Consider the following 23,651-nt stretch of genomic DNA (forward strand, 5'->3'; position numbering starts at 1 on the left):
CTATATCTATCTATCTATCTATCTATCTATCTATCTATCTATCTATCTATCTATCTATCTATCTATCTATCTATCTATCTATCTATCTATCTATCTATCTATCTATCTATCTATTAAAGATTAAACAATTTGCTATTACAGTAATTTCCCAATAAAGAAATAAAGTTTTCTGCCAGGTGTCTCAACCTGCTGAGTCCTGCCACAGACCTTTGGTTTTTGGACAGGCCACTAGATGGCGTGTCATTCTAAAAATGTATGTGTTTGCACAATATGTGCATCTACTGCTTCAGATAATTCTCTGGTATGTGGATCGACTCATGGTTATTTACGTTTTTCAGTAACCTCTATGAAAAAAAAATCATTACATTTCTGGCTGAAATGACAAACTTTGGCATTTGTAGTGAAGTCATATTTCTAAAACACACAACAGATAAACAGGAAGGCACACAACTTGAACTCACTGCTTAGTTCCACTATTTCTCTAATAAATAAGTTAACTGAGCAGCTATACATGTGTAATTAACTCAAATGGTTTGCTCCTGTTCTCACAACTGAACTACAATGCAGCTGAATCTCCTCCCAGACGTCCACTTGCTCCGTTTGCTCACCATGACGCATGAGGTACCACTGATAGGAAGTCCTGCAAGGACCAGTTCAGAGGAATAAAGAAAACTCCCGTCCACAACACCCACGAGTCCAAACATGGAGAACCAACATTTAGTTTTATCAGAACAAGAATCCAGAGAAACACTCACCAGTTTATAAATTACGGACTACTTATTCTTATCAAACACGGGGAACCAATATGTAGTTTTGCACTTTTTTCCTTTTGCCTTTCTTTTGTTTGTTCTTTAGTTTGTATTTCCTTCTAATTGAACTTGAGATTTCAGTTCTTCAACCCTATTTTGTTGAATTTGATGGATGTTCACAAGCACAGTAAAAAACATGTAACCTTTTTTGTCAAATCAAGCTATCCTATTTTATTTTCTTCAAAGTCTCACATTTTTCATGATTTACAATTATTATGGATTTAAACAGTTTGGCAAAGCCCAGGTGTGATGTCATGGCTTAGCAAGTTTCTGACAGGTTAAATCACAGCCGTTGAGTTAAATGGAGGCAGCGCACCTGTGAATGTAATTTAAGACAATACCTCAAACACACTGCTTCCTCGTGCGTCACTCGAGGAAAATCAAAAGAAGTCAGCCCAGATGTCAGGAAAAGAAATGTGGACGTCCACATGTCAGGTTCATCATTGGACACGATACCCAGATGCCTGAGGAGCCACTTTCATCTGTTAAAACAATTAAATCCAAGTAAAAACAGCATGTGAATGCAGAGGCCTTACTGTTGTGTGGGAAAGTCAAGGGTTTTGTGTCTCAGAGAGGACAAAAGCAAGAACAAAAGCATAAAAAACTAACAAATAAACAACAGACAAGCAAAAAAATACAAAAATAGTGAAGATGCTGAATGAGATTGCAAGAGAATGTCATTGTTCTGTATCAACATGAGCTAAAAGACACAAAGAGAAGAAGAAGCCATTACTACAAAAATGTCCTCAAGGACAGAGAGCTTATATTTGGAGATTGTTTTTTATAGCAGTACACAAAAGTAATATGTACTGAGGGCAATTACTTCTTCACTTGCGCTTTATTTTTGCAGACTACCTTAAACTCTTTTTAAGTAACACCTTTCAGTTATTTTTTTAAGCTTAAACTCAAATATAATTTAAAGAAAGGTTGCTATTTTGCCATCAAAATCAGTGATTTGTTTTTCTTTTGTTAAACTGTTTATGATTTGGTCTACTTAAGCTCGATGCTAAGATTTTAATTTTCACTTTGATCACATACAGAGACTTAAGTTCTCTTATTTAATGAACAGAAAGAAAGCTTTGTTATAGATGTGGACTGAAACAGCACTGACTCCCATGTTCTGGACTATTTTTGCAGCATCATTTCCCCAAACATCCTGTCGCTAAATAACATAATTTAGTGGGTGTAACTGCTGATCAGGCAACATAATCAGGTAAGTTTTGTCTATAATGGGACTTTTTAACTTTCACAATGTAAAGTTAAATCCCTAATTGACTCAAAACATGATAACAGTGATAGAGCTATAAGAACTGTTCAGATGACTGTCTTAGGATTTGGGGAAGTGAGGTTTTATAACACTGTTCAGATACTGAAAAGGGGAGGAAAACATCTAAGTTAGTTGATAATAATAAACTTCTGCAGCAATTCAAGTTAGCAGAAAGCAGTGTGTCATCATTCAACAGATGTTGCTTTTAAATAGTGTAATCTGGCTTGTTTTAGTGCAATTTGGTGGCATACTTATTTACATCTCCAGAAAAAAAAACAAAAAAAAATTTTTAGATAAGACATTTATCGAGATACTGAAATTGGGGCCGGAGGATTTACTGCAAGATACTAGTAGTACGGTAGATATTACTGGCATTGCAGGAAGTGGAGTACATTACATGGAAAATGGCCTCTCCTCAATGTGTTTTGTTGAATCATGACCACAGACATTAACTCAGATAAGTGAGGTCCACTGTGTATTAGATGTCAGTCTGAGTTATTTTGGTTGGTCTGTGTGATTGTGGTCGGATGGTAAAGTCTGGGAAGTTTTAGCACTGTTTCATTTTTGCCATTTATAAAAAATGGCACTGACTGTGGTTCATTGGAGTCCCAACGCCTCAGAAATGGCTTTGAAATCCTTTTTCATATTGCTGGATATCACTGACTTTGTTTGTCATTGTTCCTTTAAGTCCTTCAGACTGAGGAATGAGCCTACTTTCTTACACACATAGGTGGACAAATGACTGACATAATATGAGGTGTTTTTCTTTAAATGAATTTTTGAAAACATAGTTGCACCTGTTCAATGAAAGAAAGACCTCCTTCCTGGATTGGAAGAGTTGTAAACACACATTCTCAACACATACACACAGCAGATTTCCTGATATTGTCATCTACCATCTGGTAAAGTCTGCTGAACGCAGGCGTACAGCAGAGGGGAAAAAAACATTTTTAATTGTAGGGGAGACCTTGTTTAACAATGGTGGTGTAGAGAATGATCAGTAATTCTAGAGAAAAGCTGCAGATTAAACACAGCCACGAGAAAAAAAAAATGTTTTGATGGAAAATTGTTTCTGGAAAGGGTGGAGAATGATTACAATCTACGAACCACATACAATTGTTTACAAACTGGCATCCTCCTCACCAAATATGGTCAAATAATCAGATAACCACTGGAAAAAATGAAGACTTCACTTGTATAAACACAAGCATGCTGTTGTGGATTGCACTAAAGAGGAATTACAATTAATTTTTAGGGAGCAAATTTGTAGAAGTGATAAAAGCAGTTTAGTGTTTCTGCTCCTCAATGTTGGAACAAATAAGTTCAGAAGCAGAATTCAATTCAGTTGTGTCAAAATGTAAAGCCAGCATTATTTCACTTTTAGCTTGTTTTGCATTTGGGCATCAATGTGTCTTTAATGAATGGGTTACTCATTCGTGCCTTTTCGTACACTTCCTGTCTTTTCCGCGGTTTTCTTTATAACTTCTTTATTTGCAGTCATGCACTCTGAATGAACTTTCAAGTGGATTTTCAACAGCGTCTGCGCGTTTTCCACATCGTCCATCATTTGATTTGATGAGACTTCCGGAAGACATGTTTACCCCCAATCACCAGTGGACTGTGAGCCTCTAATGCGTCATGAGTCCAGGTCTTTAAATAGAGGCGTCCACTGAGCAATTAGAGCGTCTTTCAGGAGGCAGACACTAAGCGACCACTGACTTTACCAAAACATTTCTTCAGTTTTTTTTTTACGCTTTCACCTGGACAGGATGGCCAGCTCTGCACTGCAGATCGTCGGTTTTCTCCTCTCCTTAGTTGGAGTTTCTGCAACTATTGCCGCTACGTTCATGGTCGAGTGGGGAAAGGAGACTCAGGCAAAGCACCGCACCTATGACGGTCTGTGGATGTCCTGCAGCGGCACCTCGGAGAGGACCACCTGCGAAAACTACAAGTACCTACTGAAACTCCCAAGTAGGTTTCAGCGCTTGTCGATGAGCTGTTCCACTTCAGAGTAACCCGCTTCAGCTTTCTGCTTTGTAGTCCTGCAGTTGAGGTCCAGGTCACTAGAGCACTGATGCTGGTCAGCCTCTTCCTCTCCGCCATGGCGCTCATTGTCTCCATACTGGGAATGAAGTGCACTCGCTTCATAGATGCCTTGCCACAGAGCAAAGTCAAAGCAGCTGTCTGCGGAGGAGGACTGTTCATAGTCGCTGGTAGGAATAACATGACTGAATATATTGTTTATTTAAACAAATATACCTAAAAAATATAATATATATATATATATATATATATATATATATATATATATATATATTGGAAGAAACTATGTGATTTTTTTTTGTCAAAATCATTTTAAGGAAAGTGATGATCGCTGATTGGTGTCTTTGTTTCTCAATTATTATTTCTCCTTGGAAATAAGATCACTAAATAATGACAACTTGATAATAAGTAATAAATTTACACCAGTGGTCAGTAGTTGCAACTTTTTACTGCAACTACTGTAGTAAAATGTAATTCTCTGTGTAATGGAGAATTATTCTGTGTAATTCTCCATTACACAGAATAACTTGCTTATTCTGTGTAATGGAGGTTTTTGAAATGGATAAATCGGCTCCATGATCAGGGTGGCATGGACTTGGGTCAGTGGGACCAATTAGAGCACTGGTTGTGAATGAAATATATAAAGTAACTTATATTTCCAGTGGATGGTGGATGGACGCTCTTTGGTGCTGTGCACTATATGAAATTCTGTCTTTAACACTGCTGCTGTCCAAAGGAACTGACTTTAGTGTCTATTATGCAGCACTAGACTGATTAAACTATAAATTGGCTATTCAACAATGAACAGAGATGTGAATGTTACCTGATATTATAGATACCTATTCATTTAGTTCTTAATGTACCTGCCAAGTTATTTGAAAAACTTTTCTTTTGCATATCAGGCCATTAGGGAACTGTTTGTGTTTTTGTTATCAGGATTTTTGAAAACAAGTCTAGCAGTGTTTTTTTTTTCTTCTGATGTGGTGGTTCATGCATCATCCCAGTTAAAAATGGTTAAATGTAAACGTATGTATTACTAGTCTTCAAATGAGCTGATATTAGATGTTGCAAATGATTGCAATATATTTAATATATCGCTACACAGGGACACCATGAGTGTAAGGAAAGTCAAACAGCATTTGTTTAGAGTAAACCAAAGGTAGTAATTGCAACAGAATGTTGACATTTAAAAGCTAAAATCAAAAATATCTTGGATGCCATAAAAATCCCAACAAGGTGAGAGAGCAAAAAGCTGATAAAGCGCCCACACTCAGTCATTGTCGCTCCATCAGCATGCTTTCAATCCAAAATGTTTTTCTGCTTTTAACCTTGTTTACCGTGATTAATCAGTGGTGATAAAAGACAAAAATACATAAATACATCAATGAAAACCTCTTAACTAAGTATTCCTTCCTTGTTATGGAAATGTAAACAAAACCAGAATAAAATAATATTAACTAGAGAAGAACAAAGTAGAAACTCAGCCGGCCTGAAAGTGTTCTGTTGTGAAAAGTGTTTAAAGTTTAATAGCGCTGCTGAGGCTAAACACTTCAATTACTGAACATGGCTTAAATAATGTATATGTAAAATAAAGATTTATTTACCTCTTTTGCCTCCACATAGTTATTCAACTTAGACTGTGAAGTTCAAAAATGCCAGTTTACTTGCTTGTTTAGATATTTTAAATGGAACTGGGTCTAGATCTGTACAATTATGACCAATAAATATATATTAGGAAGCTAATAAATTTTAGCTTCCTAATATTAGCTTGAAGAGCTTCGAGTTTTCATCTCGGTATAAATCTTATAAGTCTGTTTATCTATTCAATCATCAACTAAAATTGGTTTAAATGGAAAAAATAATGACCATGATTAATCAATTCAAAAGCTTCTAAATATTGTTTTCGATCCATTCCGTTATTCATTTAAAAACATTTAAAACATTGTTTTCTTTTTGTTTTCCTTTTATTTTATATTAATCATGAACAAATTAAGCACAGACATGACTGCAGATAACACTTTTTAACAATATTTTTCTTAACTCAGGCGCCTTGACCATCATTGTTACCTCCTGGTACGTCAGTAGGATGGTTGAGGTCAACGAAAAGGCACATCGACTCCAAAAGTAAGAACAAGAGAAGAGTGACTGACTCACACAGAACACACAAACAAAAGCACACAGTTGATGAGCAAATGTGCACCTAAACATGTGTGTGTGTGTGTGTGTGTGTGTGTGTGTGTGTGTGTGTGTGTGTGTGTGTGTGTGTGTGTGTGTGTGTGTGTGTGTGTGTGTGTGTGTGTGTGTGTGTCTTTGTCTTTGCAGCAGAGAATTTGGTCACGCAGTGTTCGTCAGCTGGGCGGGTGGATTCTTCACTGTGCTCGGTGGAGTGATCCTGAGCTTACGGAGATGTTGGGGGTTTAGTGGCTCATCGGAGTCCATAAGCAGCACCAATCAGCTTCTCTCCACTGCAAAGTCCAATTACGTCTAGAAAAGTTTGCATAGTTATCCCACGGTGGGATATCTATACATTGTGTCCCACTTTCAGATGTATAAATGTAAAAAAAAAAATTGCAATATTGAAAGTTTGACTTTGATACGATGACATTTTGTACGATCATATGGATTCTCTCCACCTTTCCCCTGTTTCCTTGCTGTTTTGTAAAATTTGCTGTACCTTCTGTTCAGCCTCACACTGATGTCACACTGTCAATATGTTCTGCATTTGTTAATTACATGTCTCATAGTTTTATATTATTGCTCTTGTACATGGATGTTTCTAATATTTAAGCACTACATTACTCTGTATATCAGTCTGAGAGGCGACCCAGTTTAAAAATAAAACTATTTTTATGATTGTTTTGATCTCGTTTTCAGCACAGTGGTTTAAGTGGAAATTGTTTTTTAAAGCCAATGTAAAAAACATAAATATTCCAAGGAAAGCCTAAATGTGCTAGTAATAGAATAAATATGATGATGGATATGGTGTTGCATTACACTCTTATTCCTTCTTAATTTTGTATTTTTTCAGAAATAAAGAAAAAACTTGATTATGTGTTTGGCTGTTTTGTCAATTTATTTATATATATATATATAAAAAAACATTGTTTGCAGTGATATTTTAGAATGTTTACCATAAATAAGTAGGGCCTGGTTATGAACAGTTATATAAATGTAACATGTCCCATAGTTTGCCATTTTGGCATTATTTGACATGAACTCTTTTTTTTATTTTTTTACTTTTTTCATGAGATCCACTTAAATGTGTTTATTTTGCATTCAGTGTTTTTTTTTTAAGGAAATTAAGCTTTTCTAAAATAACATTTTATAAGTTAAGATGGTGCTCTAGCGTGGCAAATGTATAACTTTTTAGAAAACCAAAAGTAGCAATGAACGTGCGAAGAACTCATGCACCAGCAATCAGAGCTTTTCCCACACAGAGGCAATTTCCTTCCTGTAATTTGTATTGTCACTTCAACATCTTCATACTTTATGGTATCAGCATCCAAATGAGTTGGGCTATCAGAAGAATAACAAATCTATCTGCATGACCTAGTTTCTATTTGCCTTCCTTTCAGACAACACAGAAAACTGAAGAAAGTCGTAAAGAAAGACCAACTCTGAAATGTGTGACTTCCAGAAAGTTGCTGTAAAAGATTGAAATTATCACATCATCTTTAGAACATAAAAAGAAAAATTTAGAACGAAAACAGAACCCTGGGAAACAAAATTCAACTTGCAATTTATATTTAGCAGTGTAATGGATTCATAAATACCCTCCATGGTAAAATTAGAACTAGCGATTTAATTATAATTCATTTCAGGTCTCTTCAAATATGCGTCTATTCTCTCAGTTGAAAGAAATGCTACAGTGTCTTTGCTAAAATAACAGAACTCAGTCGCCTTGTGCTTTCAGCAGGAAGGCTGTGTTTCATGGGACTGGCCCTCTCCTTGACGGAGTCTGATTATGGTCAGCCCTTCCTGATTTCCAAGAAACAGTGGGCACAGCAGGAAGAAAATAATGGGCTAAAATGATGTTTTGTGTGATATCAATGCCATTTTCTTCTGCCTGTTTTTTTAATGACGTAAAAAAAAAAAAAAAACACCTTGATGTCGTCTTTTATTGTGTAAAAAGTGAGGTAAATCAAAACTGTCCAAGTCTCTGAAACATGTGGGAAAAAAATGAAGCTTTTGTGCAAAAACAACATAATCACAGTAGAAATACCACTTAGGCTCTGTTTATCTCAGCAGTCCATTCTGAGTGCAAGTACCCAAAGCAAATTAACCTCACAGAAAACATGTATCAAGCATAATGACTATAGTGATTATAGATTATTTAATATCGATATATAAAACATAATGTTATTAAAAACCCACTTGTACATGCTGGGTCATAAAGGAAAATTTTTTCTTTCTCTGAATGTTTGTGTTAAATAGAAAATAATAATTTTCTTCCAGATCAGCTGTGCTTAAGGACAATAATGTGACAGACTTTTATAACGTTGTATTGCAATATTTGATTTGGGATGGTCTGTCAATGTTTATTTCATTCCTAAGAGTGAATAAATGTGCAGTGAATGCCTTTTTAACAAGAAAAAGTACTGATTTGCTTCACTGCCACCCAGTGGTTGAATCATTGTGAGTTTAAAATCTGCTTCCAAACTATATAAAAGGGTAAAAGCCTGAGACAGAGTTAAATAGCATGACCTTCAGTGCATATATATATTCCTGCTGATCAGATTCATTTGTCAGATTGACAAATAAACAGATATCAAACATCAAGATGATATGTGTTTAATAAATATGTTTTCTTTTGGTCTGATGTAATATTTTAATCCTAAACATTGTGTCTTCAATAGCTGTAAGCAGAAAGTCGACATAATATTCACAAATAAATTCTTGAAAACTTTGAAAAGTTGTGAAATTATTTTTTAAGTAAAGTAATTTATATTCACTTTTGTTTGAATACGATGTAGTTTTTGGTTACTTTACCCACCTTATTGTTGTACAACAACATGTGGTTTCAATATTAATATATTTTGTCATAATCAAAAACAGCCTTCATACATGAAGATCATCAATTGTTTTCAATCACGACCCAATATTTGTACTGACAGAAACATGTAATAAAGTAATATTGTTACGGAACTTGCATATCCCCACTTTGACCGCCTGAGGGAGACATTGTGCCATTATTAGACAAGTGTCCGAAGCAGAAAACCATGTGAACCCAGTTTACCTTGAAGCTTATAAATGTCCAGAATAAACTTCTTTCAGTGTGTCCTTGTGAATTAATTCAATAAACATGAGCAAGAAAAGGACAGAAAGTCTGTAATACAAGACATTCATAGTGAGAAACACAGTATTTTTAATGGTTTGGGGTTTAGAATTTATTTTTGCTTTGAGAAAGATTGCAAACTCAGTGTTTTGTAAGTTGCTCAATGGGGAGTGGTGTAAAACAATGGTCATCAAGCAATTCTTGAAGGCTGGTAGAAAGTCCAAGATGCCTTGAAAAATTATTAAGCCACATTTTGCTGCAATTACATCACCAAGACTTTTGGCTTAAACTGTTTGACTGACTGGAGAATATTTGTAAGAACAGATTTTCAAGTTGTGCCACGAATCATTAACATTAGGTCTGGACCATTGCAACACATCAATTGGGTTTGCTCTAGGTCAGTCCATTGCAACGCTAGCTTTATTTTTACAAGGTGAAACGCTACCCAAGTTCCTTCTGCCATGTTTTCTTCCGGTATTGCCTCATATTTACCATCTTCAGTTCAACTCTGACTATATTTCATACTTCTATGAAAGAAGGGGACTCAGTGGTCATGGCAAAAATATTTTTGCTTGCATTACCAATAATGTCTTCTTGCGTTTTCTATAAGCTGAACTTTTTCTGTCAACACGTTGTTCTTCCAGCCTGGGTTCACGGCCGTGGCTTGGTGTGCGTTCCGCGTTCAGTGAAATGCTGAAAACTTGGGATATTTTCTCATAAGCCAGTCCTACTTTAAAATTCTCCACAACTTCCTCTTGACCTTTCAGCTGTGTTTCCTGGTCGTCATGATGCTGTTTGTTCACTAATGCGCTCCAAACATCCCTTGAAAGAACAGCTGTGTTTATGCTTAGATTAAATCAGCCACAGAAGGACTTCATTTATTAATCATATGACTTCAGAAGGAAAAGTTTCATGGAAAAAAAACAACAACAAAAAAAACTAGGATTTAAATTTACATAGATGTTTTAAAAACAAAAAGCTCACTTATCAATGTGTTAATAGATTCTCTAATAGGTATATAAATGTCTGTGGTTGGTATGTCAGTGTGTTTATCCCCCCTGCAGGATTCCTCTGCCTCCCACCATCTGGCCTGTCTGCTGGTCAGCAGCCCTGATTGTGTGCGAGCCATTCATCTCACTGGGGGGCGGGGGGAGGAGTTTATGGAGCCAATGAGGGGTCTTAACATGTGTGTTCCCGGTGCTCTGCCAATATTTCCGCCCCTGCTCCCGTGCTGAATGGATCTACGAGGAAGCCTGTAAATGGACTGGATGGAGAGGATGGATGGAACCTTGTGTCCGCTGGTGATCCTGTCTGTGTTCCTGCTGTCCAGCGACTTGCCGCTCTGCTCGGCTGCCTTTCTGGAGCCGGTCGACCTGTTGTATGACAGCGCGGTGCAGGCTTTCTACGGCGGCGACTATGAGAGCGTGGTGCGCTACATGGAGGGAGCGCTCAGCAGCCACCGGGGCGTCCGGCGCGCCCGGGTCCGGTGCCGGCTGAGGTGCCAGGACCAGCATCCGTTTCACGAAATCTTCTCGGACCTGCGCTTCTGCGACGTGGTGCTGCGCAGGGCTGCGTGCATGAACGCATGCATTGAGGCGAAGCTTGGCACCCAGTCTGTGCATAAGGTCAGCGATGAGGTCATACAGGACTTCAACAGGAGGATCCCCTACAACTATCTCCAGCTGGCTTATCAGAAGGTAAGGAGGCGACTGAATGGGAGCTATTGTTGTCTAATTGCTTTGGTTGTGATCAGCTGTTCCTGCTGCTCAGAAAAGTGATGTAGAGACACAGAAGAGCACACCACTTGTTGCTTGCCTGCTGCCAGAACAACTATAAACCCAGAGCCACACAGTAAAGTGAAGTGGCTTTTATAGATTTTTTTTTTCTGTTTTCATCAGACAAAGAAAATTTGAGTGCATACAACAAGTAGGTGAGTAGTTTTAGTAAAAATAAACAGGATTCCCCAGAATGAGTCACTGGGATGTTACTGGGATCCCTGGCTTTTCTCCTGGACTTGCTACATGTTATTGAATCTCAAAAAAGTGGAAAACCTTCCACTAACCAACCTGGCCTGTCTTAAAACTTTAATTCCCCTTAAATCCCGATTTAATTTTAATGAACTTCCACTGATTAAATTTGATCAGCCACATGCAGATAGCCGCCACATCTGTGCAGTCACGTTCACTTAAACAAAGCCTGTTTGACAACAGAAGATGGGCTAAAAGATCTCAAAACACCACACAGTACAGTCTCAAAACATTCAGGAAGAAAGTCACTATAATAGGTCCAGCAACTGATGTCTTTCAACAACTGAAACATAAATTAAACATTTTGTCTGGTGGCATTATTACACATCAGAATATTTATTAATGTTTCATTTATAAAGTTTCAAAAGCAATTCTAAACAGTGTTTCAGCTGTTTTGCAGTTTCTCAGGTTCAAATCTGAGTTTATCACTACACCCGGGTTTCAGACCAGGTTTAATGTTCACATAGGTTGGTTTGGATCCCTTTTCCCCTTGGTAATTAAAATAATATGAAAACTCCTGTTTGTATTTACACTGCTTATCTTTGTCTAGATATAATCTTTGTTTGAGTAATTAAAACATTTGAGTGTGAAGAAGTAATGACATACAAAGTCTGTGTAAGGGGGCAAATAGTTTGTCACCGCACTGGAGCTTTCATCTGCTTTAAACATCCTGAATACATTTAAATGTAATCAAAACCAGAACTCTCTCAATTATGCACTCAGTGGATGAATCATAACAGCTTGATTCTGCATATCGTGCCACATTATACACTTGCTTCACTTCTTTGGAACAAATGTTTGCGGATGTCTTTCTCTGTTTCGCTCAATTGATTGCTCTCTCCTCACACACATTTCCAAAACAACGCTTACAATCAGCCTTTGCCTTCTGTTCAGTTTTGGCCATGGGAACTACTCCAGAGAGATGAGACAGGAGAAATTTACTAGTGTGTAAATCTTTTGGTGGTTGTTGTTGTTTTTGCCGTGTTTGTCCTAGGAGCACACAAACATAGCAGCGTTTACTGAGGCATAGTTTCACACTCTGGTGTGTCTTCCTACATGCGGTTTTATGTAGAAAGAGCTGATTTGGTTAATTGCATGTTTTTGTTTACGTGTTTTGTGGGCAAGAGGAAAAATGTGGTGGTTGTACTTTTGTGTCCAAACCTGGCAGTGACAACGGAGGAGAGCCAAAAATGTCAGCTTCAGACTCAGGTCAGACTGGAACATTTACACAGCATGTAAATGACTAACAAAAGCCGTTCAAGCGACACTTCAACCCACTTGGAGCTTGCCCGGAAAGCTAACATCTTTTCCTTCACGTGTATCTGAGACCCAGACGACTTCCCCTTGCTGCTGGCTGTGGATCACTTTCACACACTGGGTTGATGACTCTCACAAACAGCAACAGACCATCAGTCTTCTCACTGTTTGTAGACAAACAGAGCCTCCTTTTATTTCTGAAAAGGAACAGAAAGACTAAAAGCAGAGCTGACCTAGTCATAAAAGTCTGCTCTCCTCATGTCTAGACTTGAGGATAGTCATGTCCAGATGCTTTGCCAGCTGTAAAAATAGAACTAATCTGTGTGAAGAGGATGTGATGCCTTTAACATCTGTCTGAAGAAGAAGTGTCTTTAATGTTGGAGCAGATTGTTTTGGGCCCCCTTGTGAGCTGATGTCTTTATGAGCTGAGGAGATGCGGGCATGTCTATGTGGATCCCACCAGCGGGATGTTCTCTTCTCACCCGACTGATCCGTACTAACGCACCCAAAACAAGGCCATCCACAAATTTTCACAACTCGCATCTCCCACTCTTCTGCCAGTATACTTTGCATGAGATGACCAACATGAAAAACGCAGCTCTTCCAAAATGATGGAGGAGCTGCAGAGATCCACAGCTCAGGTGGGCTGTCTATTAAATCATGTACTCCACAAATCTGCTTTTCATGAACAGTGGCCTGAAGTTATTGTTTGAAAGAAAACTATAAGTCCAGTTTGTGGATTTCTATAATCCAAGTAGAGAAGAGAGCAAATATGTGGAAGTTGTTTTGAATGTTCTGAAGGTGAGACCACAGCTGGACCTTTTGACATACAATAAAAACAGTGTTTGTGGTGGAAAGGTGGCGCCTTGAACACACCCTGTATTGGAACATGTTGGTGACAGTGTCATGCTGTGAGTAAGACTTCCTTTAGCACTTGCAGGGAAGCTGGCCAGAGTTAGAGGTGAATATGGGATTATCTTTGAAAACATTAGTGACTTGGGCACAATTCTAGATGTCAAAAAGTCAAAGCCATATGAACACTTGTGTAAGGCGTGTATATGTGTTTGTGAAAATAAAAGAATTGCTTGCACTATTTATCATTCCAGTATCACAAAGTCTCTGCCAGTTTCGATGCCACTGGGATTGTTGGAAGTTGATGCACAGTGATCAACGTCTACATCATCTGGTATCCAAATATCCAGTTTTTCTGATGTAGACTTGTTTGTTTTGTTCATAAAAAGAAGTGGGGATGCCACCCTTCACTCATGAGCTGCAGTAGTCCCTGCATCTTTTTACTGCAGTTCAGCTTCTGGAGGATCAAAGGCCCTGAACTCGGGGGCCGGAGGGGATTGGATATCCAGGGTTTTTAATCTGACAGGCCTCCCGGTGGTGATGTTCCAGGAAGTTTTATGTTTATTGCATCTCTGTTTATTGTACCTCTTGTGATCACAGCAGATCTGGCCAGAAACAAAATATTTTTACTTTGCCCTAAAGTAGCGCAGACTGTAAGAGTTTGGATTGCTCAAGTGAAGTCTCCCATGGCGTGTTGTGTGAATACAAAGAAGCTGGAACACATACACAGCATTTGTGGATAATCACACAATTAAAGGCAACGAAGTCAGCGAGGAAAAGCTTGTTTTACGGCTTTTAGGATAAATTGCATCTCTGTTCCTCACATGGAAAGGCAACCAGAGCAATTTCATTCCTGCATACAACCAAAAAGTTTTTTGAGAGGGTGATGTCACAGTCCAACTTCAGGCTCACCTTTGTCTGTTGTCTTTTGAGCAAACTTCAGTGTGTGACGCACCAGTATTTATGGCAGTATTAAAGCTCTGACATAAATACTGCTCCCTTTTGCTGCATTTTTTGTGTTTCTGTGTGAATGAAAACATTTCAAGAAACTCATATTTTGGGAAACACTCATGTGGGCAAGTCCTCAAAGGAGATGCCCAGTCAAAGTTTGACTTCACTTTGCTCAAGTATATAGGTCATATTTCCACAGTAAAGCAGAGCCCCACCAGTGCAGAGTTTGCTGTATAAATGCTCCTTTCTTCATCATAAGCGTGATAAGAGATTGTGCATACCTGTCTATTGTAATTCATTCTGGCAAAATCTGTTCCTACAAGTCATGATGCAAAAAATGGAAACTCTCAAAATCACACTGTGACTAACGCATGTTGCTTTATGTATTCATCCCCTACATGTTTGCTCCAGAGTTCACTTTACTAGGCTAATATTTTCTAAATGCTCTGAAGTTTGTCTTCTTTCAGCCTTTTGCAGAGCTGCCTCTTGAAATTCTTGCCTTTTCTTTCTCCACAGTGAAATTTATTATTTTATTACAGCATAATAAAATAATTAAGTTAAGGCAGCATTCAGCTCTCCTTAACTTAGATGTTCGTGTGGTAAAATTTACTCAGCTGCCTTCGTTGTAATGGTTTGATGCGCTGCAGAATGTGAAAGTTTTGTGCTTTATCCCAATTGAGGTCTAGAATTTTTTGTGGTCAGAAATGTCTTTTTCATCTGCTGCTCATAGGAAAACATGCACTAAAGGCTTTCTCTGACTTCAGAGCAGTAAAGCGTGAAAAAAAAAAAACACTACTGTTTGTTTAAAGGCATGCAGATCAGATACAGCCAAGTCAGGTCTGTGTGTTAGACGGAACCACACGGTCGTTTTGTGGTTATCCTGTTTGGAGAGCCACTGGGAGCTTGGAGCGTGAGTCAAAGTGGTGGAGGAGTTTGGCTGCTGAGATCCGGACTCAAAGCCATTGTTTTTCTCCAAACTTGTTTCATGCAACGCAAATTCTGTATTTCATACTTTGTTTTTTTTCTTAAATTCCTCACTATTCTCTGATGGGTTAGGGTTAGGGCGTCTGTGGAAACACCCTAACCCTACCTGTAACTCTGTCAGTCTATAAATTTAACTTATAGACTTAAATGTAAGGTCATTTTATATATTACCTACTATTAAGTTGGCACTCAGTTCTTGGTGCAAGAACATAAATATTAGATTAGGTACTTTAGGTTGATTAGGTTTTTTTTTGTTTGTTTGTTTGTTTGGTTGTTTTTTTTGCAAGTGATCTAATCTGATTTATGTCTAGACAGTACAAACATATGAGCATTTTTTAATCTCAGTCTGTGCAACCAAAAGGAAAACATTCCTTCATTCAGGGTTGCTCATGGAATTTTGAAAATGTTTTTTCAGTGAATTGAAGAACTAATGTGGTTCTGATATATTTGACTAACAATATAACAGAAATGGAACATTTTTTCAAAGGTTTTATTGACTTTAGTGGCCTTTTTTGCGAGTGGTCAGACAGGAAAGTGGATAATGAAAGAGGGAGAAGAAGACATGCAGCAAAGGTCACGAGGCCAGGACTCAAACCTGTGACAGCCGCAGTGAGGAAACGCCTCGACACCTCAACACCCCCAGATTTTATATTTTCACAGCTGAAATATGGTTAACTTTGATCATATTTCCTTAAAATGACTCTAAATTGTGAGCTTTTGAAATGTTTTTGCCTGCAATAAAAGGAGTTATGTAGTAAATGACAAGTTAATGACAAGATTAATGGTGCCCTATGAAAATTTTATAGTTAAAGTATTATTGAAGTGCTGTTAAACACAGCAAAAGATTTTTAAAACATCTTTGGAAAAACCTTCCTTGGATGTTTTCATTTTTTTCCTTTGCACTTAAAAACAGACTTTTTGCACAAAAAACTAAAGGACATGCAGAATCATTCTCCAGACTGTCTTTAGCATACTTTAATTTGAATTGAGGGTCTATCCTGCAGAGTTTTATGGGTTGTTTTTTTTTTGGTTTGCAACCTTAAAGCCCATTCTTGTGCAGAGCTGTAGAGATTGTCATCTTTGTAAGTACAATTCCTAACTTGTCTGAGTCAACTTAGAAGCCCTGTGATCTTTAGAGACAAGTCTCACTAGTTCTCTTTCTAACATATTTCACTTTGCATTTCTGCCAATTCTGCTATCTGTGTCTCTCTTTTGAAATTATGGTCCAGTTATTAACACTTGAAAACGCTTTAATTATTTTATTTCTATCAACAATCTTTTAATAGTCTAAACTATTTCTTAATTTAGAGAAAATGTTTAGTTTTAACTTTATTTCACAAGCTTTAAGCATTTCAATGCTTTCAGTGCTCAGCAGGGGTTGTTCTGGTGCCTAGCGGAAAAAGTCGGAGAAAGGTTAATATTTTTAACCTTTACTGTTTTTGTGAAGTAATTAAATTTTTTTGTGCCAAGTACAGTAGGATAACATCAGCATCCAAAGCTAGGATTTTTACATAGAAGTAAAAATGATTAACTTTGTTTTATAACACTTTCATGATTATTTTATTCATCATTTTATCTCCTATGTATTAAAAATCTGTTACTTTTTTATATAAGGATCACAAGTACTAGCACCACAGGATTTTGTGTGGTATGTTATCACTGAGGCAAGTCTTTGTTTTGGAAGAAAAAAGTTTGTTTGGATTTGCAGAACAAACCATGATGAATCTGAGTTGTAAAAATATATGTTATGCCTCTTGAAATCAGTCTATATTTTATATTTGTGGTACAATAATGCACAAAGAATATGACTCAAGTGTTTCCTAGTGCTCCAGTCTCAGTTTAGCCTGGCACCGTGCCGTTAGTGCCATCGGTTTAGTCTCTGGACTCCTCTAACTAGTGCTGTGATTTGAACAATCGGACATTGTAGCAAATGGCTGTGGAAAAGGTCTTCTGCATGACTGGATTTGACTGGATAACACAGGAATGCTGGGGCATGCTGTGGCACCTCCATTCGTCTTGGCCTAATTAAAAAGTTTACTGCTGCTGGTTAAGCAATGGTTTTTGAATACGGGAGTGGTTCACGTGCTGGCATGGGATCTGAGTTGGAAGCAATTCTTTCCTACAAATTGTGCCTTTGAGTCCAAATGGAAAATATACTAATAAATTAATGTTTGTTTTAATTAATTTAGACATTTGTTACAATGAGTCTGTTGTCATCACAACAGCTCCCCTTCTCAAAGATCATAGAAGCTCTTGCAAAAAAAAAAAAGGAAGATTTGAGCTAAAGTCAGGAATCCAGTCAAATGAATATCAGTGCATTGTACTTGTTTGGCTTTCAGTTATTAACTGGGCTAAAAACTTATTTTATTTCATTAATAACATGTCATAGTTGTGAAATTTGGTTTCTTTGAGCATTTCCATTATCTTACCAGCAAAAGTCTCCCACGCATCCGTGCAGACAAAATCGGGGATTGGGTGGAAAATGTTTTTGATTGCCATGCATCCGTTGAGCTTCACCAGTGACTTGAACTGTGGTCTGACCGCTGTGGGGCACAAGCAGAGGAAACCCTCCATCTGCTTGATATCATTTTGTTAAACACAAGAAAAAGTTCTTCTTTGTCGCTTGTGTGACATTTAACAGAGACAAACTAAGTACATTTGCTTGAATTTTTGTTACATCTAAGAAATTAGATGGCAGCAAAGAAGATGTATCCTTTGTTTGGCAGTGAATATACTTAGAATGTTTTTTTTTTTGTTTTTTTTAGCTGTATGAGCAAAACATACTGGTAAGAAATGTGGCATTTAATTTGAACCACCATGTTTGTTTACGTCCCATTTCAGGCTCTGAATAGACTTTAGTCCTCATAATAAACAGTTCTGGCTTTGACAGAGCGTTGGAATGAATGTGAGCCATTTGTTGAAGTCCAAACAAAATATAAAATGTTCCCTGAGTGATTTGTTTTTCTCCTCACTTTCCAGCTTCTAAATTAGCCTCCTGCCGCCTCTGTCCTCTGTTAAATGGAAGAGGTTGCAATAGGTCATAAGAACAGATTTTGTTTTTAAAAGTGAATGTTTACATTCGCTTTGACTGAATATACTGTTAATCACTGGAAGTTAATTTTGCAGGATGGTAAAGCATTATGTTAAAGTCCTTCTATGTAACACTGAAGTAGCATGGTAGGGCAGCATCTAAGCTTGCAGATAGCGATTTATTGCTCGCTGTGACATGCAGAGAACAAGCAGACCCTAAAGCTCAAGTCAGAACCTCTTGAACTTTGACTCTCTACCTATGAAAGACTGCAACATTTTTGTTACATCCTCAGGCACAATGAACCTCCTCTGTGATGCTGTTTTCACCTAGCCTGATGTGATCGATCACAATTTTTTTGTATGTGGTATCAGGGTTGACGGCCTCCAGTCTTTACACCAAACTGTGTTGACTTTTCTGGGATCAGCTCAGTTTTCCGTCCTGCTGTCATCTGGATGCAATTCAGCACGAGGAGCAAAGGGCCGACGCATTTGTTGGTCGCACAGTTCTTTAGTTTGTGTGATGTTTGCTTTTGTGGTGTTTGCTTTCTGTGCTGTACCGTACAAAAGTATGCACACATCTTGAACTTTTTATTGCATAAGAACAAACTTCACATGTTTTTATAGGTATATTACGTAATACACCAACACAAAGTAGCGTTGAACAGTGATGTGGAAAGAAAATTATGAATAGCCTCTCAACTTGTTTACAATTAATATATTTTTATAAAATAACTTTATGCTAAAATTGCAGCTGCAATCTTTTGGAGTATTTCTCTACCAGCTTCTGACTTACTCAGTTGTTTATTAGCTCAACTTGAATCTAATTGAATGGAGGGAGTCTGCAAGCATCAAATTTCAATCCAAATTTGACTTGGATCCAATTTTTAACCCGATCATTGTAATACATCGACCTGATAAGATCAAAACCATTCAATTGTATCTCTCCCTCTATACTCTATAGTCATTTTTCTACCAGGAAGTGAAATCTCTAACAAATTATCTTCCAGAACTGCCCTCTGTTAATTTTCGTCCAGGCGTAAAAACTGTCCACACCATAATGCTGCCACCACCAGATTTCAGGACTGGGATAGCATGTTGCTACCATCACTGACCAGATTACCTTATTCCAGATGTTTGCTTTGTCCCCTATCTGGCTTACAGCAACTTTTAATGGCTTTTTATGGAGCCTGTTGGTTGTTTGTGGTTGAGTGATGCTGTTTCTTCTATTTTTTTGTGAGTGATGGTTGAATAGGTCCAAGGTTTCCACCAGAAAACCTGCTAAGGTTGGGCTCTGGGGCAGTTATTCACCCAGCGACCCGACATGTGTTTGAGTTAAATTTTTTATTACAAGTTGACAGGAAACTTGACAATATAACTTGATAATTATGTGTTAATGGAACATTGGAAGATTTCTATCACAACACCAACTATAAAGTCTTAAAAAATGCAAAAAAAGAAACTGACATGTCTGATGTTTCCCTTAGTTTTCACGATGCCTTTAATTCACCAACATTTTCTAGTAAATCTATGAGAACTTCATAGAGCAGCTGAGATTAAATGCCGCAGCTGGATAGTGCCGCACGAAATATTGTAAAATGATTCTTATCACAATTTCATTGTACGTAATATCAATAGTGGAAAGAACTGCATTAAATATAAGTACCGTGTGTTTTGGCTTTTTGTGCTGGTAATATATTTGGTGATGCTTGATATTGCAGAATAAAATGAAGGCAAGCTAAAGCAATTAAGAAACTATTTGTTACATATTTGCAGTATCCCTAAAGCAGAAAGGCATTCACACTAAATGGTTATTTATTGCAGGTCATATTGTTATTAAAACTTTTATCAGTACACCACCATGTTTTCCTTGTCTTATATTCCTGCATGGTTCAGTGAAAGCCTTCTAATCAAATTAGAAGACATTTGGTTTTATTTTGAGCCAGCAGAGTAAAGGGGAGAGAATGCAAATGCTTTTAATATTTACGACTTTGCATTGTTATGACATAAAATTGCAATGAAATGAAAGTTTGAGGTTACATAACAAAACTTGACAAAGTTCCAAAGTTGCATGGAAACTTTTGCAACAGACATGCATTTTTAAGTTTATCCAGCATTTCATCCATCAAAGACATTTCTCACTTCTTCGTAATCCACTGACTGTGGAGACAAAGCCTTGTATTTTGGGCTCACTGTGATGTTTGAGCAGAGGGCGTTCATTGTGCCAGCCAATGGCTGCATGCAGCTTTTAGAAACCTTAAAAATGTGGCAGTCAATTGGAATCAAAAGCAGGCAGTAAACCATAAAGACCATTTTTTGAATTTATTTTCAGAATATAATGCTTTGTTTTGAGACTGTAGGCTTTCTGTCTCTGAATTCCTCTGATTTTTTTGCTGTTACTCAGCTGTGTTTGGCAGCAAAGGAGCTCTCAGTGGAGTTGCTGTTCTTCTATCTAGGAAATGGAAGATAAATGCCTGATATCCTCCTCCGTGACTAATTTTAGATTTCCAAACAATGTGAATTCACACCCTGTGCCCTTACTTTTCACAAAATGTATGTATTAAGTAAAATAAAAAACATTTTCAGCAGAGATGGTGTTGCTTTCATGTTCTGTGAACACTTTTTTTGCCTTCTTGACCTTCACAGCTGTTTTCTGAAAATTTTAATTAAAAGTGTTGATCGTTTGTCCAGCCTTAGGCTTGCAGGGTGAGGGTTATCGCAGGGTTTTTGTAGAAAAGAAGCTCCTCTTTGTGTTTACATGTTACATTTATGTTATGTAGTACTTTGATACCAGAGTGTTAAAAGAAGCTCAGCTTGCTTTGAATACAGCATGTCCTGGATGGAAGGCCCCTGTTTTTATCTTGTTTGGCTTTATAAATATTCTTGCATTGCTACCCTCTGAATCTGAACATCAACAGCTGCTTCCTTGCTCGAATTTGTGCACCACCTCCCCCCTGTTTCCTCACTGTGATGTACGCCTGCCAAAGGATACCTCATCACAACAGAGGTGCGTAATATCAGGATTTCCAGCTATTTTCCTCCACTGCTCTGAGATCCTCTTATCTCTGTCTTTAGCCGTCGGCGTCGCCCTGAAAGAGTTTCCCTTTCATGTAGTCTAACTCTTTTTTAGAAGACATGATTGAGTGGCTTTCATGAGCTCATGTTGATCTGACCCCTGGCTGACTCTGACCCCACAGTCACTACACATCTGGATCAGATCTCTGAATTGCAGCTAATAGCAGAAAGTTAGGGAGAAGGAGCCATGGGCAGTGTTGCCTACTCTGTCAAAGCCAAAAGGGAATGTGAGGTTGACATTGGACACGCTTTATACTATTATGTCAAGCCAGATATTATTTATTTGATTTGTCCAACATAACTGTACGCTTCCTAACATAGATGAGCATTAACATATGCCTATTTAATGCAATATGTTACTGTCAGCATTCACATTTCAAAGTTTTTTCTAAGAAGCTCCATAAATAATCAGGAGTTTCTTAAATACTTGAAATAGAAATGTTTAATACACTTTGAACCAATCTGATGGTTGAAAGGTCTAAATAACAGATCACTGTTGAGCTTATATGTCTATTCAATAATTTAGCTGCAAAAAGAGTTTTTGAATTGAAAATGTTGCTTCTTTTGTCACTACATGGTTTCATTATAAAATGCAATTAATTATGATAACACTCTGAAATTTATTTTATTAAACATTTTAATTGAATCCCACAAACTCTTTACATGTAACTGGGTTTTGTCTGCAGCCAGTACGATTTGATGACTGTTCAGAATCTGGTCTCATGTCACTTCATGTAATTATCCTGAGCCAAACCAAAGAACATTTGGTCTGATTTTTAAGACCTCCCTGGAGAAGCCAGGATGCAACATCTGCCAAATATTAAAACAAGTTCAACTCAGCGGCATGTCCTTTTTGCTTTGCCCTTGTCTGAAAATGAGCAATGACGTGATTATTGGAGCAAAAACAGAAACAAAGAATAACTCACTTTGTATTTTTTATGAGTAATCAGCAGTAGGTTAGTCATTCGGAGGCAGACGTCCTGTGATGTTTAAAACTCTGTACCACTTGTCAAAGATGCTTGACTGGAGTTGTTTCACATCCAAGCGTTAATTATGTTTTCACATGAACAGTTTGGATTGGAAAACTTTTTCCCTTTATAAAAAATGAAATTATCATCGAAACTGCATTTCACATCATTTCAGATCTATTTCAGAACAAATCTGGAGTGGGAAAATGATTTTTCATGATTATATTGGCTTTAGGAGCTGTTCCTGCTTTAGGGGTTATTGTTTATGTTTCTTTTTGTGTACAGACGATATAAGCATGAAGATGATGCAACGCCCAGATGGTTAGAGTGGTAAACAGTTTAGAAACGCATCATAAATCCTCTGTATTGTTTTAAACCAATACAGATCCTCATCTATTTATCCATTTTGCTTCCCTGCTTCAAAGTGTAGAAGCTTTAAAGATTGTTGTTTTGTAGAAGTATTGTAGAGCATTTTGGAGAGAAAGAATATAATAGTCTGTGCTCAGTCTAGGAGCATAGATTGATAATTTGTTGATCCCAGGACAGAAAATCTTTTTGTCCTGCATTAGTGTAAACAACATAATTTATAACACTCCAGTAAGCATCTCTTATTCATAGGACATGTTATAATTCTTCTTATCTCTATATAAATAGCTCTAAATAAGCAGTAAATAAATAAAACCTCTACATCTGCTCTGGCTCTGCTCTGTTTTTTAATGTGAAAAGTTTCACCATCGGACACTGAGGACTGTAAAGTTTCAAATACTGTTCTAAAAAGTTTGAGCCCTGATCAAGACAGTAAACAACATATCCAGCTGGTAGTTTTTCTTCCCAACACCGTTTTACTGCTGACTTCTGAGTCTTTATTCAGCTCTGCCTCTCTCTTTTGCAAAGTCATTAGAGTGAACATTCCCATGTCTGAAACATTCGTATCTCAGTGACGTAAACCAGTGGGAGACTCGCCTCTCCCTTCATAGAAGAATGTAAACCTTTTGGCTCTAGTTGCAGTGTAGAAAGAAAAACAGCTGCAGGGCTGCAACCTGCAGCGCCCCCAATAACGGTGGGAGCGAATGCACTTTGTTGTTTTCACGCTTGTCTACATGCAGCTGCAATCAG

The 23,651-nt window shown here is 37.6% G+C and overlaps 2 protein-coding genes across 2 annotated transcripts in view; both read left to right on the forward strand.

The window, feature by feature from the left end:
• Positions 1-3,727: 3,727 nt before the first annotated feature.
• LOC129375491 (claudin-19-like) lies at positions 3,728-7,090 on the forward strand. The gene is made up of 4 exons (XM_055054618.1): positions 3,728-4,047; positions 4,125-4,289; positions 6,165-6,243; positions 6,442-7,090. The coding sequence occupies exons 1-4, from the start codon at positions 3,846-3,848 to the stop codon at positions 6,605-6,607; spliced, it is 612 nt and encodes a 203-aa protein (XP_054910593.1). The 5' UTR covers positions 3,728-3,845; the 3' UTR covers positions 6,608-7,090.
• Positions 7,091-10,618: 3,528 nt separating this feature from the next.
• The window catches only part of p3h2 (prolyl 3-hydroxylase 2), a 46,030-nt gene continuing 32,997 nt past the window's right edge, over positions 10,619-23,651 (forward strand). Inside the window, exon 1 of the mRNA XM_055049738.1 lies at positions 10,619-11,091. Coding sequence (XP_054905713.1) covers positions 10,654-11,091 — 438 coding nt within the window. The 5' untranslated portion in view covers positions 10,619-10,653. The remainder of the gene's footprint in view (positions 11,092-23,651) is intronic.

The sequence above is a fragment of the Poeciliopsis prolifica genome, unplaced genomic scaffold (genome assembly GCF_027474105.1).
Source record: "Poeciliopsis prolifica strain line A6 unplaced genomic scaffold, Auburn_PproV2 SCAFFOLD002, whole genome shotgun sequence".
In the NCBI taxonomy this organism is placed as follows: domain Eukaryota; kingdom Metazoa; phylum Chordata; class Actinopteri; order Cyprinodontiformes; family Poeciliidae; genus Poeciliopsis; species Poeciliopsis prolifica.

Excerpts from the sequence above, each read along its gene's own strand:
- LOC129375491 (XM_055054618.1), top strand. The coding sequence starts at position 3,846 with ATGGCCAGCTCTGCACTGCAGATCGTCGGTTTTCTCCTCTCCTTAGTT. Across the intron at positions 4,048-4,124 it reads GTACCTACTGAAACTCCCAA|TTGAGGTCCAGGTCACTAGA; the intron begins GTAGGTTTCAGC and ends GTAGTCCTGCAG. Across the intron at positions 6,244-6,441 it reads AAGGCACATCGACTCCAAAA|CAGAGAATTTGGTCACGCAG; the intron begins GTAAGAACAAGA and ends TTGTCTTTGCAG.